Consider the following 22,634-nt stretch of genomic DNA (forward strand, 5'->3'; position numbering starts at 1 on the left):
ATCTGATTGAGTAGTGAGTCTTTCTAAGATAGCAGTTAAAGGCTTATGATCTGATTGAGTAGTCAGTCTTTCTAAGATAGCAGTTAAAGGCTTATGATCTGATTGAGTAGTCAGTCTTTCTAAGATAGCAGTTAAAGGCTTATGATCTGATTGAGTAGTCAGTCTTTCCAAGATAGCAGTTAAAGGCTTATGATCTGATTGAGTAGTCAGTCTTTCTAAGATAGCAGTTAAAGGCTTATGATCTGATTGAGTAGTCGGTCTTTCCAAGGTAGCAGTTAAAGGCTTATGATCTGATTGAGTAGTCAGTCATTCTAAGATAGCAGTTAAAGGCTTATGATCTTATTGAGTAGTCAGTCTTTCTAAGATAGCAGTTAAAGGCTTATGATCTGATTGAGTAGTCAGTCTTTCTAAGATAGCAGTTAAAGGCTTATGATCTGATTGAGTAGTCAGTCTTTCTAATATAGCAGTTAAAGGCTTATGATCTGATTGAGTAGTCAGTCCTTCTAAGGTAGCAGTTAAATATGTAAATTTATAATACATCACTGACAGCACCTGGTGCAAACCCCAAGTGACAAACTATGTAAGTGGTAGTTCAAATAAACTTTTCTTTGCAACATCTGTTCAAAAAAAGATTTCAACAAAATACTGGAATTTATGTGACAGTGCATTGTACACTACTGCATCGCATCGCATCGCAACTCAACAATACCTTTGCTGTACGATGTGTTCTGACATAAATTTATTATTTTGTCATTATACTTTATGAGTATAGTTTAATGATTCATTATCTGGCATTTTATTTGTACAAGCATGGAAAGCAGGGCACTCCAAGATTCTGATATTGCTCTTATATCAAGATTGAATAACCTGAAGAAACTGAGCCTGATAGGTCTACCTGGTGTTCTGCATGGCAACAGCATTGTTACCATAGCAATTCATTGTTGTCAATTAACCAGCTTATCACTGGCCTGTATAGGAACTGGTAGTCATGCATACCTGATGGCATTAAACCAATCATTCCAACATTTTAAGAATTTAAGAGATCTTAGGTATGTACAAATTTCAACATTCAGAGAGGTAGCTACTGAAAACTGATATATTACAGTGAAATATCAATCTAAGCTTATTTGAACTTTTCACAGATTGGAACATAATGTAAACAGTGTAATGTTAAACCATGTATTCTGGACATCACTTGGTCAATGTAAGATGCTTCAAAGAATATGTATTATAACCAAGGATATAAGGTAAGAACATGCATAAGTAGTCATAGGGTGAAATAGTCTTTGTTATCATAATATGAGGTTATTATGAGGATACCTCAAAGTATGTACGAAGACATACAGTACAGCGGAAGTATCAACCGATGCGCAGCTGAGGTTGATGTAACCGAGCACTGTCTGAGTGCATACTTTGAGGTATCCTTGTAATAACCTTATTATAATAATACATCTTTTCCTTCCAAGGATACATTATGGGAATGCCAAAATCCAAAAATTTTAGAACAGAATCAACGAACTTCTTTGTGTGGAGTCCTGTCAAACCCAGGTGGCAGCCATGTTTGTTCTTATTATTAGAGAACACTTATGCGGGTAATCATTACATATTTGGAATTCACATTTCCTTATATGGTAGGATGAAAATACCTTGTAAAATATTGCAAAATTACGACACACTGTAACTTGTGATGTTATGGTGACAGATGTATAATAGTAATTATAAACATATGTATGAGTTTACTGAATAATTTTACCTCCTGTCTGACCACATCTCATGGAACTATAACACTGATGTTACTTTGTAATACCCCCAATTATACTGACCACATCACATGGAACTATAACACTGATATTACTTTGTAATACCCCCAATTATACTGACCACATCTCATGGAACTATAACACTGATGTTACTTTGTAATATCCCCAATTATACTGACCACATCACATGGAACTATAACACTGATATTACTTTGTAATACCCCCAATTATACTGACCACATCTCATGAAACTATAACACTGATGTTACTTTGTAATACCCCCAATTATACTGACCACATCACATGGAACTATAACACTGATATTACTTTGTAATACCCCCAATTATACTGACCACATCTCATGAAACTATAACACTGATGTTACTTTGTAATACCCCCAATTATACTGACCACATCTCATGGAACTATAACACTGATGTTACTTTGTAATACCCCCAATTATACTGACCACATCACATGGAACTATAACACTGATGTTACTTTGTAATACCCCCAATTATACTGACCACATCTCATGGAACTATAACACTGATATTACTTTGTAATACCCCCAATTATACTGACCACATCTCATGAAACTATAACACTGATGTTACTTTGTAATACCCCCAATTATACTGACCACATCACATGGAACTATAACACTGATGTTACTTTGTAATACCCCCAATTATACTGACCACATCTCATGGAACTATAACACTGATATTACTTTGTAATACCCCCAATTATACTGACCACATCTCATGGAACTATAACACTGATATTACTTTGTAATACCCCCAATTATACTGACCACATCACATGGAACTATAACACTGATGTTACTTTGTAATACCCCCAATTATACTGACCACATCTCATGAAACTATAACACTGATGTTACTTTGTAATACCCCCAATTATACTGACCACATCTCATGAAACTATAACACTGATATTACTTTGTAATATCCCCAATTATACTGACCACATCACATGGAACTATAACACTGATATTACTTTGTAATACTAGTACCCCCAATTATACTGACCACATCTCATGGAACTATAACACTGATGTTACTTTGTAATACCCCCAATTATACTGACCACATCACATGGAACTATAACACTGATGTTACTTTGTAATACCCCCAATTATACTGACCACATCTCATGGAACTATAACACTGATATTACTTTGTAATACCCCCAATTATACTGACCACATCTCATGGAACTATAACACTGATATTACTTTGTAATACCCCCAATTATACTGACCACATCTCATGAAACTATAACACTGATGTTACTTTGTAATACCCCCAATTATACTGACCACATCACATGGAACTATAACACTGATGTTACTTTGTAATACCCCCAATTATACTGACCACATCTCATGGAACTATAACACTGATGTTACTTTGTAATACCCCCAATTATACTGACCACATCACATGGAACTATAACACTGATATTACTTTGTAATACTAGTACCCCCAATTATACTGACCACATCTCATGGAACTATAACACTGATGTTACTTTGTAATACCCCCAATTATACTGACCACATCACATGGAACTATAACACTGATGTTACTTTGTAATACCCCCAATTATACTGACCACATCACATGGAACTATAACACTGATATTACTTTGTAATACCCCCAATTATACTGACCACATCTCATGGAACTATAACACTGATATTACTTTGTAATACCCCCAATTATACTGACCACATCTCATGAAACTATAACACTGATGTTACTTTGTAATACCCCCAATTATACTGACCACATCACATGGAACTATAACACTGATGTTACTTTGTAATACCCCCAATTATACTGACCACATCTCATGGAACTATAACACTGATGTTACTTTGTAATACCCCCAATTATACTGACCACATCACATGGAACTATAACACTGATGTTACTTTGTAATACCCCCAATTATACTGACCACATCTCATGGAACTATAACACTGATGTTACTTTGTAATACCCCCAATTATACTGACCACATCACATGGAACTATAACACTGATATTACTTTGTAATACCCCCAATTATACTGACCACATCACATGGAACTATAACACTGATATTACTTTGTAATATCCCCAATTATACTGACCACATCTCATGGAACTATAACACTGATATTACTTTGTAATACCCCCAATTATACTGACCACATCTCATGGAACTATAACACTGATATTACTTTGTAATACCCCCAATTATACTGACCACATCTCATGAAACTATAACACTGATATTACTTTGTAATACCCCCAATTATACTGACCACATCACATGGAACTATAACACTGATGTTACTTTGTAATATCCCCAATTATACTGACCACATCTCATGAAACTATAACACTGATGTTACTTTGTAATACCCCCAATTATACTGACCACATCTCATGGAACTATAACACTGATGTTACTTTGTAATACCCCCAATTATACTGACCACATCTCATGAAACTATAACACTGATATTACTTTGTAATATCCCCAATTATACTGACCACATCACATGGAACTATAACACTGATATTACTTTGTAATACTAGTACCCCCAATTATACTGACCACATCTCATGGAACTATAACACTGATGTTACTTTGTAATATCCCCAATTATACTGACCACATCTCATGGAACTATAACACTGATGTTACTTTGTAATACCCCCAATTATACTGACCACATCTCATGAAACTATAACACTGATATTACTTTGTAATACCCCCAATTATACTGACCACATCTCATGAAACTATAACACTGATATTACTTTGTAATACCCCCAATTATACTGACCACATCTCATGAAACTATAACACTGATATTACTTTGTAATACCCCCAATTATACTGACCACATCACATGGAACTATAACACTGATATTACTTTGTAATACTAGTACCCCCAATTATACTGACCACATCTCATGGAACTATAACACTGATGTTACTTTGTAATATCCCCAATTATACTGACCACATCTCATGGAACTATAACACTGATGTTACTTTGTAATACCCCCAATTATACTGACCACATCTCATGAAACTATAACACTGATATTACTTTGTAATACCCCCAATTATACTGACCACATCTCATGGAACTATAACACTGATGTTACTTTGTAATACCCCCAATTATACTGACCACATCACATGGAACTATAACACTGATGTTACTTTGTAATATCCCCAATTATACTGACCACATCTCATGAAACTATAACACTGATGTTACTTTGTAATACCCCCAATTATACTGACCACATCTCATGGAACTATAACACTGATGTTACTTTGTAATACCCCCAATTATACTGACCACATCACATGGAACTATAACACTGATGTTACTTTGTAATATCCCCAATTATACTGACCACATCTCATGAAACTATAACACTGATGTTACTTTGTAATACCCCCAATTATACTGACCACATCTCATGGAACTATAACACTGATGTTACTTTGTAATACCCCCAATTATACTGACCACATCTCATGGAACTATAACACTGATGTTACTTTGTAATATCCCCAATTATACTGACCACATCTCATGAAACTATAACACTGATGTTACTTTGTAATACCCCCAATTATACTGACCACATCTCATGGAACTATAACACTGATGTTACTTTGTAATACCCCCAATTATACTGACCACATCTCATGAAACTATAACACTGATATTACTTTGTAATACCCCCAATTATACTGACCACATCTCATGGAACTATAACACTGATGTTACTTTGTAATACCCCCAATTATACTGACCACATCTCATGGAACTATAACACTGATATTACTTTGTAATACCCCCAATTATACTGACCACATCACATGGAACTATAACACTGATATTACTTTGTAATACCCCCAATTATACTGACCACATCACATGGAACTGTAACACTGATATTACTTTGTAATACCCCCAATTATACTGACCACATCTCATGAAACTATAACACTGATGTTACTTTGTAATACCCCCAATTATACTGACCACATCTCATGAAACTATAACACTGATGTTACTTTGTAATATCCCCAATTATACTGACCTCATCTCATGGAACTATAACACTGATGTTACTTTGTAATACCCCCAATTATACTGACCACATCACATGGAACTATAACACTGATATTACTTTGTAATACCCCCAATTATACTGACCACATCTCATGAAAATATAACACTGATGTTACTTTGTAATACCCCCAATTATACTGACCACATCACATGGAACTATAACACTGATATTACTTTGTAATACCCCCAATTATACTGACCACATCTCATGAAACTATAACACTGATGTTACTTTGTAATACCCCCAATTATACTGACCACATCTCATGGAACTATAACACTGATGTTACTTTGTAATACCCCCAATTATACTGACCACATCTCATGGAACTATAACACTGATGTTACTTTGTAATATCCCCAATTATACTGACCACATCTCATGGAACTATAACACTGATGTTACTTTGTAATACCCCCAATTATACTGACCACATCTCATGAAACTATAACACTGATGTTACTTTGTAATACCCCCAATTATACTGACCACATCTCATGGAACTATAACACTGATGTTACTTTGTAATACCCCCAATTATACTGACCACATCTCATGAAACTATAACACTGATGTTACTTTGTAATATCCCCAATTATACTGACCACATCACATGGAACTATAACACTGATATTACTTTGTAATACCCCCAATTATACTGACCACATCTCATGGAACTATAACACTGATGTTACTTTGTAATACCCCCAATTATACTGACCACATCTCATGAAACTATAACACTGATGTTACTTTGTAATACCCCCAATTATACTGACCACATCTCATGGAACTATAACACTGATGTTACTTTGTAATACCCCCAATTATACTGACCACATCTCATGGAACTATAACACTGATGTTACTTTGTAATACCCCCAATTATACTGACCACATCTCATGAAACTATAACACTGATATTACTTTGTAATATCCCCAATTATACTGACCACATCACATGGAACTATAACACTGATGTTACTTTGTAATACCCCCAATTATACTGACCACATCTCATGAAACTATAACACTGATGTTACTTTGTAATACCCCCAATTATACTGACCACATCACATGGAACTATAACACTGATATTACTTTGTAATACCCCCAATTATACTGACCACATCTCATGGAACTATAACACTGATGTTACTTTGTAATACCCCCAATTATACTGACCACATCTCATGGAACTATAACACTGATGTTACTTTGTAATACCCCCAATTATACTGACCACATCACATGGAACTATAACACTGATGTTACTTTGTAATACCCCCAATTATACTGACCACATCTCATGGAACTATAACACTGATGTTACTTTGTAATACCCCCAATTATACTGACCACATCTCATGGAACTATAACACTGATGTTACTTTGTAATACCCCCAATTATACTGACCACATCTCATGGAACTATAACACTGATGTTACTTTGTAATACCCCCAATTATACTGACCACATCACATGGAACTATAACACTGATATTACTTTGTAATACCCCCAATTATACTGACCACATCTCATGAAACTATAACACTGATGTTACTTTGTAATATCCCCAATTATACTGACCACATCTCATGGAACTATAACACTGATGTTACTTTGTAATACCCCCAATTATACTGACCACATCTCATGAAACTATAACACTGATATTACTTTGTAATATCCCCAATTATACTGACCACATCACATGGAACTATAACACTGATATTACTTTGTAATACTAGTACCCCCAATTATACTGACCACATCTCATGGAACTATAACACTGATGTTACTTTGTAATACCCCCAATTATACTGACCACATCTCATGGAACTATAACACTGATGTTACTTTGTAATACCCCCAATTATACTGACCACATCTCATGGAACTATAACACTGATGTTACTTTGTAATATCCCCAATTATACTGACCACATCTCATGGAACTATAACACTGATGTTACTTTGTAATATCCCCAATTATACTGACCACATCTCATGGAACTATAACACTGATGTTACTTTGTAATACCCCCAATTATACTGACCACATCTCATGGAACTATAACACTGATATTACTTTGTAATACCCCCAATTATACTGACCACATCTCATGGAACTATAACACTGATGTTACTTTGTAATATCCCCAATTATACTGACCACATCACATGGAACTATAACACTGATGTTACTTTGTAATACCCCCAATTATACTGACCACATCACATGGAACTATAACAACGATATTACTTTGTAATACCCCCAATTATACTGACCACATCTCATGGAACTATAACACTGATGTTACTTTGTAATACCCCCAATTATACTGACCACATCACATGGAACTATAACACTGATGTTACTTTGTAATATCCCCAATTATACTGACCACATCTCATGAAACTATAACACTGATGTTACTTTGTAATACCCCCAATTATACTGACCACATCTCATGGAACTATAACACTGATGTTACTTTGTAATACCCCCAATTATACTGACCACATCTCATGGAACTATAACACTGATATTACTTTGTAATACCCCCAATTATACTGACCACATCTCATGGAACTATAACACTGATGTTACTTTGTAATACCCCCAATTATACTGACCACATCACATGGAACTATAACACTGATGTTACTTTGTAATATCCCCAATTATACTGACCACATCTCATGAAACTATAACACTGATGTTACTTTGTAATACCCCCAATTATACTGACCACATCACATGGAACTATAACACTGATGTTACTTTGTAATACCCCCAATTATACTGACCACATCACATGGAACTATAACACTGATGTTACTTTGTAATATCCCCAATTATACTGACCACATCTCATGAAACTATAACACTGATGTTACTTTGTAATATCCCCAATTATACTGACCACATCTCATGAAACTATAACACTGATGTTACTTTGTAATACCCCCAATTATACTGACCACATCTCATGGAACTATAACACTGATGTTACTTTGTAATACCCCCAATTATACTGACCACATCTCATGAAACTATAACACTGATATTACTTTGTAATACCCCCAATTATACTGACCACATCTCATGAAACTATAACACTGATATTACTTTGTAATACCCCCAATTATACTGACCACATCTCATGGAACTATAACACTGATGTTACTTTGTAATACCCCCAATTATACTGACCACATCACATGGAACTATAACACTGATGTTACTTTGTAATATCCCCAATTATACTGACCACATCACATGGAACTATAACACTGATATTACTTTGTAATACCCCCAATTATACTGACCACATCTCATGGAACTATAACACTGATGTTACTTTGTAATACCCCCAATTATACTGACCACATCTCATGGAACTATAACACTGATATTACTTTGTAATACCCCCAATTATACTGACCACATCTCATGGAACTATAACACTGATGTTACTTTGTAATATCCCCAATTATACTGACCACATCTCATGAAACTATAACACTGATGTTACTTTGTAATACCCCCAATTATACTGACCACATCTCATGAAACTATAACACTGATGTTACTTTGTAATATCCCCAATTATACTGACCACATCTCATGAAACTATAACACTGATGTTACTTTGTAATATCCCCAATTATACTGACCACATCTCATGGAACTATAACACTGATGTTACTTTGTAATATCCCCAATTATACTGACCACATCACATGGAACTATAACACTGATGTTACTTTGTAATACCCCCAATTATACTGACCACATCTCATGGAACTATAACACTGATATTACTTTGTAATACCCCCAATTATACTGACCACATCTCATGGAACTATAACACTGATGTTACTTTGTAATATCCCCAATTATACTGACCACATCTCATGAAACTATAACACTGATGTTACTTTGTAATACCCCCAATTATACTGACCACATCTCATGAAACTATAACACTGATGTTACTTTGTAATATCCCCAATTATACTGACCACATCTCATGAAACTATAACACTGATGTTACTTTGTAATATCCCCAATTATACTGACCACATCTCATGAAACTATAACACTGATGTTACTTTGTAATATCCCCAATTATACTGACCACATCTCATGAAACTATAACACTGATGTTACTTTGTAATATCCCCAATTATACTGACCACATCTCATGGAACTATAACACTGATGTTACTTTGTAATATCCCCAATTATACTGACCACATCTCATGAAACTATAACACTGATGTTACTTTGTAATACCCCCAATTATACTGACCACATCTCATGGAACTATAACACTGATGTTACTTTGTAATACCCCCAATTATACTGACCACATCACATGGAACTATAACACTGATGTTACTTTGTAATATCCCCAATTATACTGACCACATCTCATGAAACTATAACACTGATGTTACTTTGTAATACCCCCAATTATACTGACCACATCTCATGAAACTATAACACTGATGTTACTTTGTAATACCCCCAATTATACTGACCACATCACATGGAACTATAACACTGATATTACTTTGTAATACCCCCAATTATACTGACCACATCTCATGGAACTATAACACTGATGTTACTTTGTAATATCCCCAATTATACTGACCACATCTCATGAAACTATAACACTGATATTACTTTGTAATACCCCCAATTATACTGACCACATCACATGGAACTATAACACTGATATTACTTTGTAATACCCCCAATTATACTGACCACATCTCATGGAACTATAACACTGATGTTACTTTGTAATACCCCCAATTATACTGACCACATCTCATGGAACTATAACACTGATGTTACTTTGTAATACCCCCAATTATACTGACCACATCACATGGAACTATAACACTGATATTACTTTGTAATACCCCCAATTATACTGACCACATCTCATGGAACTATAACACTGATGTTACTTTGTAATACCCCCAATTATACTGACCACATCTCATGGAACTATAACACTGATGTTACTTTGTAATACCCCCAATTATACTGACCACATCACATGGAACTATAACACTGATATTACTTTGTAATACCCCCAATTATACTGACCACATCTCATGGAACTATAACACTGATGTTACTTTGTAATACCCCCAATTATACTGACCACATCTCATGGAACTATAACACTGATGTTACTTTGTAATACCCCCAATTATACTGACCACATCACATGGAACTATAACACTGATGTTACTTTGTAATACCCCCAATTATACTGACCACATCTCATGGAACTATAACACTGATGTTACTTTGTAATACCCCCAATTATACTGACCACATCTCATGGAATTATAACACTGATGTTACTTTGTAATATCCCCAATTATACTGACCACATCTCATGAAACTATAACACTGATATTACTTTGTAATACCCCCAATTATACTGACCACATCACATGGAACTATAACACTGATGTTACTTTGTAATACCCCCAATTATACTGACCACATCACATGGAACTATAACAACGATATTACTTTGTAATACCCCCAATTATACTGACCACATCTCATGGAACTATAACACTGATGTTACTTTGTAATACCCCCAATTATACTGACCACATCTCATGGAACTATAACACTGATATTACTTTGTAATACCCCCAATTATACTGACCACATCACATGGAACTATAACACTGATGTTACTTTGTAATACCCCCAATTATACTGACCACATCTCATGGAACTATAACACTGATGTTACTTTGTAATACCCCCAATTATACTGACCACATCACATGGAACTATAACACTGATGTTACTTTGTAATATCCCCAATTATACTGACCACATCTCATGAAACTATAACACTGATGTTACTTTGTAATACCCCCAATTATACTGACCACATCTCATGGAACTATAACACTGATGTTACTTTGTAATACCCCCAATTATACTGACCACATCACATGGAACTATAACACTTATGTTACTTTGTAATACCCCCAATTATACTGACCACATCACATGGAACTATAACACTGATGTTACTTTCTAATATCCCCAATTATACTGACCACATCTCATGAAACTATAACACTGATGTTACTTTGTAATACCCCCAATTATACTGACCACATCTCATGGAACTATAACACTGATGTTACTTTGTAATACCCCCAATTATACTGACCACATCACATGGAACTATAACACTGATGTTACTTTGTAATACCCCCAATTATACTGACCACATCTCATGGAACTATAACACTGATGTTACTTTGTAATATCCCAATTATACTGACCACATCTCATGAAACTATAACACTGATATTACTTTGTAATACCCCCAATTATACTGACCACATCTCATGGAACTATAACACTGATGTTACTTTGTAATACCCCCAATTATACTGACCACATCTCATGAAACTATAACACTGATGTTACTTTGTAATACCCCCAATTATACTGACCACATCTCATGAAACTATAACACTGATATTACTTTGTAATACCCCCAATTATACTGACCACATCTCATGGAACTATAACACTGATATTACTTTGTAATACCCCCAATTATACTGACCACATCTCATGAAACTATAACACTGATATTACTTTGTAATACCCCCAATTATACTGACCACATCTCATGGAACTATAACACTGATATTACTTTGTAATACCCCCAATTATACTGACCACATCTCATGGAACTATAACACTGATATTACTTTGTAATACCCCCAATTATACTGACCACATCTCATGGAACTATAACACTGATGTTACTTTGTAATACCTCCAATTATACTGACCACATCACATGGAACTATAACACTGATGTTACTTTGTAATATCCCCAATTATACTGACCACATCTCATGAAACTATAACACTGATGTTACTTTGTAATACCCCCAATTATACTGACCACATCTCATGGAACTATAACACTGATGTTACTTTGTAATACCTCCAATTATACTGACCACATCACATGGAACTATAACACTGATGTTACTTTGTAATACCCCCAATTATACTGACCACATCTCATGAAACTATAACACTGATGTTACTTTGTAATACCCCCAATTATACTGACCACATTACATGGAACTATAACACTGATATTACTTTGTAATACCCCCAATTATACTGACCACATCTCATGGAACTATAACACTGATGTTACTTTGTAATACCCCCAATTATACTGACCACATCACATGGAACTATAACACTGATGTTACTTTGTAATACCCCCAATTATACTGACCACATCTCATGGAACTATAACACTGATATTACTTTGTAATACCCCCAATTATACTGACCACATCTCATGGAACTATAACACTGATGTTACTTTGTAATACCCCCAATTATACTGACCACATCACATGGAACTATAACACTGATGTTACTTTGTAATATCCCCAATTATACTGACCACATCTCATGAAACTATAACACTGATGTTACTTTGTAATACCCCCAATTATACTGACCACATCTCATGGAACTATAACACTGATGTTACTTTGTAATACCCCCAATTATACTGACCACATCACATGGAACTATAACACTTATGTTACTTTGTAATACCCCCAATTATACTGACCACATCTCATGGAACTATAACACTGATATTACTTTGTAATACCCCCAATTATACTGACCACATCTCATGAAACTATAACACTGATATTACTTTGTAATACCCCCAATTATACTGACCACATCTCATGGAACTATAACACTGATATTACTTTGTAATACCCCCAATTATACTGACCACATCTCATGGAACTATAACACTGATATTACTTTGTAATACCCCCAATTATACTGACCACATCTCATGGAACTATAACACTGATGTTACTTTGTAATACCTCCAATTATACTGACCACATCACATGGAACTATAACACTGATGTTACTTTGTAATATCCCCAATTATACTGACCACATCTCATGAAACTATAACACTGATGTTACTTTGTAATACCCCCAATTATACTGACCACATCACATGGAACTATAACACTGATGTTACTTTGTAATACCTCCAATTATACTGACCACATCTCATGAAACTATAACACTGATGTTACTTTGTAATACCCCCAATTATACTGACCACATCTCATGGAACTATAACACTGATATTACTTTGTAATACCCCCAATTATACTGACCACATCTCATGGAACTATAACACTGATATTACTTTGTAATACCCCCAATTATACTGACCACATCTCATGGAACTATAACACTGATGTTACTTTGTAATACCCCCAATTATACTGACCACATCACATGGAACTATAACACTGATGTTACTTTGTAATATCCCCAATTATACTGACCACATCTCATGAAACTATAACACTGATATTACTTTGTAATACCCCCAATTATACTGACCACATCTCATGAAACTATAACACTGATGTTACTTTGTAATACCCCCAATTATACTGACCACATCTCATGGAACTATAACACTGATGTTACTTTGTAATACCCCCAATTATACTGACCACATCTCATGGAACTATAACACTGATGTTACTTTGTAATACCCCCAATTATACTGACCACATCTCATGAAACTATAACACTGATATTACTTTGTAATACCCCCAATTATACTGACCACATCACATGGAACTATAACACTGATGTTACTTTGTAATATCCCCAATTATACTGACCACATCACATGGAACTATAACACTGATATTACTTTGTAATATCCCCAATTATACTGACCACATCTCATGAAACTATAACACTGATATTACTTTGTAATACCCCCAATTATACTGACCACATCTCATGAAACTATAACACTGATATTACTTTGTAATACTAGTACCCCCAATTATACTGACCACATCTCATGGAACTATAACACTGATGTTACTTTGTAATACCCCCATTTATACTGACCACATCACATGGAACTATAACACTGATATTACTTTGTAATACCCCCAATTATACTGACCACATCACATGGAACTATAACACTGATATTACTTTGTAATACCCCCAATTATACTGACCACATCTCATGAAACTATAACACTGATGTTACTTTGTAATACCCCCAATTATACTGACCACATCTCATGAAACTATAACACTGATATTACTTTGTAATATCCCCAATTATACTGACCACATCTCATGGAACTATAACACTGATGTTACTTTGTAATATCCCCAATTATACTGACCACATCACATGGAACTATAACACTGATATTACTTTGTAATACCCCCAATTATACTGACCACATCTCATGGAACTATAACACTGATGTTACTTTGTAATACCCCCAATTATACTGACCACATCTCATGGAACTATAACACTGATGTTACTTTGTAATACCCCCAATTATACTGACCACATCACATGGAACTATAACACTGATATTACTTTGTAATACCCCCAATTATACTGACCACATCTCATGGAACTATAACACTGATGTTACTTTGTAATACCCCCAATTATACTGACCACATCTCATGAAACTATAACACTGATATTACTTTGTAATATCCCCAATTATACTGACCACATCTCATGAAACTATAACACTGATATTACTTTGTAATACTAGTACCCCCAATTATACTGACCACATCTCATGGAACTATAACACTGATGTTACTTTGTAATACCCCCATTTATACTGACCACATCACATGGAACTATAACACTGATATTACTTTGTAATACCCCCAATTATACTGACCACATCTCATGGAACTATAACACTGATGTTACTTTGTAATACCCCCAATTATACTGACCACATCACATGGAACTATAACACTGATATTACTTTGTAATACTAGTACCCCCAATTATACTGACCACATCACATGGAACTATAACACTGATATTGCTTTGTAATACCCCCAATTATACTGACCACATCTCATGGAACTATAACACTGATATTACTTTGTAATACCCCCAATTATACTGACCACATCTCATGGAACTATAACACTGATATTACTTTGTAATACCCCCAATTATACTGACCACATCTCATGGAACTATAACACTGATATTACTTTGTAATACCCCCAATTATACTGACCACATCTCATGGAACTATAACACTGATATTACTTTGTAATACCCCCAATTATACTGACCACATCTCATGGAACTATAACACTGATATTACTTTGTAATACCCCCAATTATACTGACCACATCTCATGGAACTATAACACTGATATTACTTTGTAATACCCCCAATTATACTGACCACATCTCATGAAACTATAACACTGATGTTACTTTGTAATACCCCCAATTATACTGACCACATCTCATGGAACTATAACACTGATGTTACTTTGTAATACCCCCAATTATACTGACCACATCACATGGAACTATAACACTGATATTGCTTTGTAATACCCCCAATTATACTGACCACATCTCATGGAACTATAACACTGATATTACTTTGTAATACCCCCAATTATACTGACCACATCACATGGAACTATAACACTGATGTTACTTTGTAATACCCCCAATTATACTGACCACATCTCATGGAACTATAACACTGATGTTACTTTGTAATATCCCCAATTATACTGACCACATCTCATGGAACTATAACACTGATGTTACTTTGTAATACCCCCAATTATACTGACCACATCACATGGAACTATAACACTGATGTTACTTTGTAATACCCCTAATTATACTGACCACATCTCATGAAACTATAACACTGATGTTACTTTGTAATACCCCCAATTATACTGACCACATCTCATGGAACTATAACACTGATGTTACTTTGTAATACCCCCAATTATACTGACCACATCTCATGAAACTATAACACTGATGTTACTTTGTAATACCCCCAATTATACTGACCACATCTCATGGAACTATAACACTGATGTTACTTTGTAATACCCCCAATTATACTGACCACATCACATGGAACTATAACACTGATGTTACTTTGTAATACCCCCAATTATACTGACCACATCTCATGGAACTATAACACTGATATTACTTTGTAATACCCCCAATTATACTGACCACATCACATGGAACTATAACACTGATGTTACTTTGTAATACCCCCAATTATACTGACCACATCTCATGGAACTATAACACTGATATTACTTTGTAATACCCCCAATTATACTGACCACATCTCATGGAACTATAACACTGATGTTACTTTGTAATACCCCCAATTATACTGACCACATCACATGGAACTATAACACTGATGTTACTTTGTAATATCCCCAATTATACTGACCACATCTCATGGAACTATAACACTGATATTACTTTGTAATATCCCCAATTATACTGACCACATCACATGGAACTATAACACTGATGTTACTTTGTAATACCCCCAATTATACTGACCACATCTCATGGAACTATAACACTGATATTACTTTGTAATACCCCCAATTATACTGACCACATCTCATGGAACTATAACACTGATATTACTTTGTAATACCCCCAATTATACTGACCACATCACATGGAACTATAACACTGATGTTACTTTGTAATACCCCCAATTATACTGACCACATCTCATGGAACTATAACAACGATATTACTTTGTAATACCCCCAATTATACTGACCACATCTCATGGAACTATAACACTGATATTACTTTGTAATACCCCCAATTATACTGACCACATCTCATGGAACTATAACACTGATGTTACTTTGTAATACCCCCAATTATACTGACCACATCTCATGAAACTATAACACTGATATTACTTTGTAATATCCCCAATTATACTGACCACATCACATGGAACTATAACACTGATGTTACTTTGTAATATCCCCAATTATACTGACCACATCTCATGGAACTATAACACTGATATTACTTTGTAATATCCCCAATTATACTGACCACATCACATGGAACTATAACACTGATGTTACTTTGTAATATCCCCAATTATACTGACCACATCTCATGAAACTATAACACTGATGTTACTTTGTAATATCCCCAATTATACTGACCACATCTCATGGAACTATAACACTGATATTACTTTGTAATATCCCCAATTATACTGACCACATCTCATGGAACTATAACACTGATGTTACTTTGTAATACCCCCAATTATACTGACCACATCTCATGGAACTATAACACTGATATTACTTTGTAATATCCCCAATTATACTGACCACATCTCATGAAACTATAACACTGATGTTACTTTGTAATACCCCCAATTATACTGACCACATCTCATGGAACTATAACACTGATATTACTTTGTAATATCCCCAATTATACTGACCACATCACATGGAACTATAACACTGATATTACTTTGTAATACCCCCAATTATACTGACCACATCTCATGGAACTATAACACTGATATTACTTTGTAATACCCCCAATTATACTGACCACATCACATGGAACTATAACACTGATGTTACTTTGTAATACCCCCAATTATACTGACCACATCACATGGAACTATAACACTGATGTTACTTTGTAATATCCCCAATTATACTGACCACATCTCATGGAACTATAACACTGATATTACTTTGTAATACCCCCAATTATACTGACCACATCACATGGAACTATAACACTGATATTACTTTGTAATACCCCTAATTATACTGACCACATCTCATGAAACTATAACACTGATGTTACTTTGTAATATCCCCAATTATACTGACCACATCTCATGGAACTATAACACTGATGTTACTTTGTAATATCCCCAATTATACTGACCACATCTCATGAAACTATAACACTGATATTACTTTGTAATATCCCCAATTATATTGACCACATCACATGGAACTATAACACTGATGTTACTTTGTAATACCCCCAATTATACTGACCACATCACATGGAACTATAACACTGATATTACTTTGTAATACCCCCAATTATACTGACCACATCACATGGAACTGTAACTCTGATATACCGTAAAATATTTTATTTTCGTTTGGAATTTATTTTCGCTATTTTCACTGAAGGGATGATTCCAGGAAAATAAAATCCAGTGAATATACTTTTTTTCCTATATTGCACATTAAACTCATCAAACATCAGTAAAAATAAATTCCATACAAAACAACCAAAAAGCCTATTCAGCGAAAATAAAGTATTTCACAGTATTAATTTGTAATACCCCCATTACACTGATGACATCACAATGTACTTGTACTACTTGTCTGATTTTTTCTCTCTCTCAGTTTTGACATATTAGGAGTGTATCAGCTATTTGATAACTGTCCTAAGTTGACTGCTTTCTACCTGTTCTGTCATTCACCATTAAATACTTGTAAATCTGTTCGAAAGCATATTCTGAAAAGGTAGGTAATAATCCCACAATGTTGACCTCAGTTAATATGAGTGATTATTGCCAGAGTTTGGTATCTATCTGAGTGGTGGTAAACACGGTTGTCTGCTGATGTCAGCCTCTAGGAAATATTGTGCATTTATCACATGTATATTTACACAGTACGAAAAGGTGAAATGGTAGAGTGTACGTTGGAAGCTGAAATAACGCTGAATACAAATATGTGCATCCCTCATACATGTATGTCAATATTGTTGATGCTATGGTGTTGTGTTGTGTTTAATTGCTGTGTTGCGATTCGGATTGTTCATGAGTTATAAAATACATGTATGTACCAAATTTGAATGAAAACTGACAGAGCATGTCCAAGATACCGCATAAAAAATAACAAGATGCCTGCCAGTCGACCATCTTTGATGCCATTGTGGAATAAATCGTCATGGACATGTATCCTAACATGTATAATCTATGTACCAAGTTTGAATGACAACTGACAAAGCATGTCCAAAATACCGGTACAACATTTTCAAAAAACAAGATGGCTGCCAGTCAGCCATTTTGAATCGAATTGCTAAACCACTGCATGTGCATATGTCCCACATAAAGTACTAGGCACATGCAAAGAATGAGCAGAATCGGTCTTAGGGATTCTGAGATATGACTCCGGGCAGACGCACAACAAATATATTATATGTATGGTACAGTATTTATGTTCCTACATGCCCTATTTTTATTTCAAAATTGTTTTGGCACTTTTTGTTATGCATGAATGGTGTTGCTTGCAAGATATTTCAACAAATTTGCTATGCAGATATTCTATTACATTTGTACTCACTATTAATTGCTTGGATACAAGCAAAATAGTTAGCTGTGAAACATTAGTTTTTTACATTAGTTATTGGTCTTCATTTACAGCTATGGTCCAAGAAGTCAATCATTAAGTGTTGCAGTACATCCACTGACACATGACAGATTGCCAGACATAATTGCATCAATACCAGACGTTCATCTTAAAGAAATTGTCAAGTATAATAATCATGATGTCTCCTGTTTTTTGTGGAAGTCAGCACTTGGATAAATAAACTCATTGGGTTCAGAATTGAATACATGGTAATGGGAGGACCACTTCAACCATTCACTGTAATGAAACGGCATTGTCATAATAAACTAGCAATGAAGAATGTCACTGCCCCTGCTTGGTTTTGAACTCGTACACTAAATCTCAGACAACTAATAAATAGATTGGCAAAGCGGGCATTTCTTTTGATCCTACGTGTCTTGTGTTTTCTTTTGCGATAACGTTTTAATCATATAAACAACTGCGAGAAACTGTGGTGTTTCAACACAAAGTGATATATATTTTCTATACACGGGTAACAAAACAGAAAGTATATCATAGAAGGCTTAGAAAGAACTCCCGTGTGCTGAGAGTATTGAAGACACATTAAAAATTAATTCAAAATTACTTGTACCTGAGATATTGATGGAAAAACTGAAAACTAAATATGTAAATCAGGTAACTAATATGACTAATATTTATCAAAAACTAATTTGGTCTCTGCATAGTTCTAGATTCATTGAAATGTGATGATGAGTACTCTATAAAAGTTTCATTAGAATCCAATTCGTGGTTCTTTATTTATCAGTGGAACATTCATAGAAACAATTAACTAATTATGCAAATTAGGTAATTAATATCCACAATTATTTACCCTGAAACTAATAGAGTCTCTGCATAGTCTTAGAAGATCTATGTAGCAAGTCTCATTGAAATATGATTAGTACTTGAGATATCATTTGTGTCTACTATGTGACAAAATTGATCCATAGTATCAAATATGGATATACAATGACATTTGACAAAAAGGATATCTTGGATCAACTTTAATTGTTGTTTTATTTTCCATATTATACAAGGTGAAAAAAGTTACAATAGGAAGTAAGTTAATAAATATATATATATATGTACAAGTATAAATAAACGAACAAATAAATGAACAAAAGTCTTAGTAAATATGTATAATATGGCTGGGAAGCAGAAATAGCTATAGCGAAGCTAGTTGAGCCTGCTTCCCAGAGTTTGAGTAAGTAATATATCTTGTATGAATTAAACACAAGGGCGATAAAAGTGGCATATTGTACTAATAAGTATTAGTAATTATCTGTTAAGTTGAGTAAAAAGATAAAAATTCCCTGCGGTGATAAATTAACCTGCTGCCTCGTGTTAGAAGCAACTAGAAATGCTGTAATTCAATATTATTTGATGTATACTGATAGTTAAACAAGCCATGCATGGCACAGCATGGCACTTTATCGAATTTATGATGCAGGTATATAGCTATGATGATAGATATGACAATTTGTATGTGATCGTCAAATGAGTACTTGTCCACATTGAGAGATATTGCTCTGGAACAGCATTATCCCGGTAATTAAAACAAAATCAGCCATTTTGAAGACATGTATATATCTATAACATGATGTATAATGAATATATAATTTGAACATAATCAGTCAGAGATGTGACTTTAGAAGCCCATTCATTAAAACAAAATGGCCGCCAAAAAAAAAAATTACGTGCATCAGGTACTCGTAATGTCTAATGTATGTTGTAAGTTTGAACGAAATCCAACCAGAAATGCTTGATATTTTTTAACACAAAAATGGCCACCATTCGGCCACTTTGAATAGGATCGTCAAACCAATACATCTGTATATTTACGACATGATGTATATTGAAAATTTGAACATAATCAGTCAAAGCAAGTCGGAGATATGGTACTAGAACCACATTCATTAAAACAAAATGATGTGCATCAAGGTCCTATAATGTCCAAGTTTGAACAAAATCCATCTGTAAAACAGCCGAGAAATGCTTAATTTTGATGATTTTTCAGTACAAAAGTGGCTGCCATTCGCCCATCTTCAATCAGATTGTGAAACAAATTGATGAGCATATGTATAATGACATGTGTGAAGTTTGATTGTGATTGGTCCAGGCATTTCTAAAATACAGGTCCGGACGCACACGCACACGCACAGAGGTCAAAACACAAGTCCCTGTTTTCTGACTGCGTCTGAACAGGGACTAGTAACTGCTACCATGATTCTCGTCTTGGTAGAATCATTAGCGTTTGAGTTGCCACAGTTTAAAGGGGAGCAGAGGTGTGGCTTTTGACACTCTGTA

General features: G+C 34.6%; 1 protein-coding gene across 1 annotated transcript; it reads left to right on the plus strand.

Moving 5' to 3' along the window:
• Positions 1–29: 29 nt before the first annotated feature.
• Positions 30–20,714, plus strand: LOC102806159 (F-box/LRR-repeat protein 18-like). Its single transcript, XM_085496452.1, has 4 exons — positions 30–1,049; positions 1,143–1,247; positions 19,341–19,460; positions 20,363–20,714. The coding sequence occupies exons 1-4, from the start codon at positions 811–813 to the stop codon at positions 20,523–20,525; spliced, it is 627 nt and encodes a 208-aa protein (XP_085352578.1). The 5' UTR covers positions 30–810; the 3' UTR covers positions 20,526–20,714.
• The last annotated feature ends 1,920 nt before the right edge of the window (positions 20,715–22,634 follow it).

The sequence above is a fragment of the Saccoglossus kowalevskii genome, chromosome 1 (genome assembly GCF_978046115.1).
Source record: "Saccoglossus kowalevskii chromosome 1, keSacKowa6.1, whole genome shotgun sequence".
NCBI lineage: Eukaryota > Metazoa > Hemichordata > Enteropneusta > Harrimaniidae > Saccoglossus > Saccoglossus kowalevskii.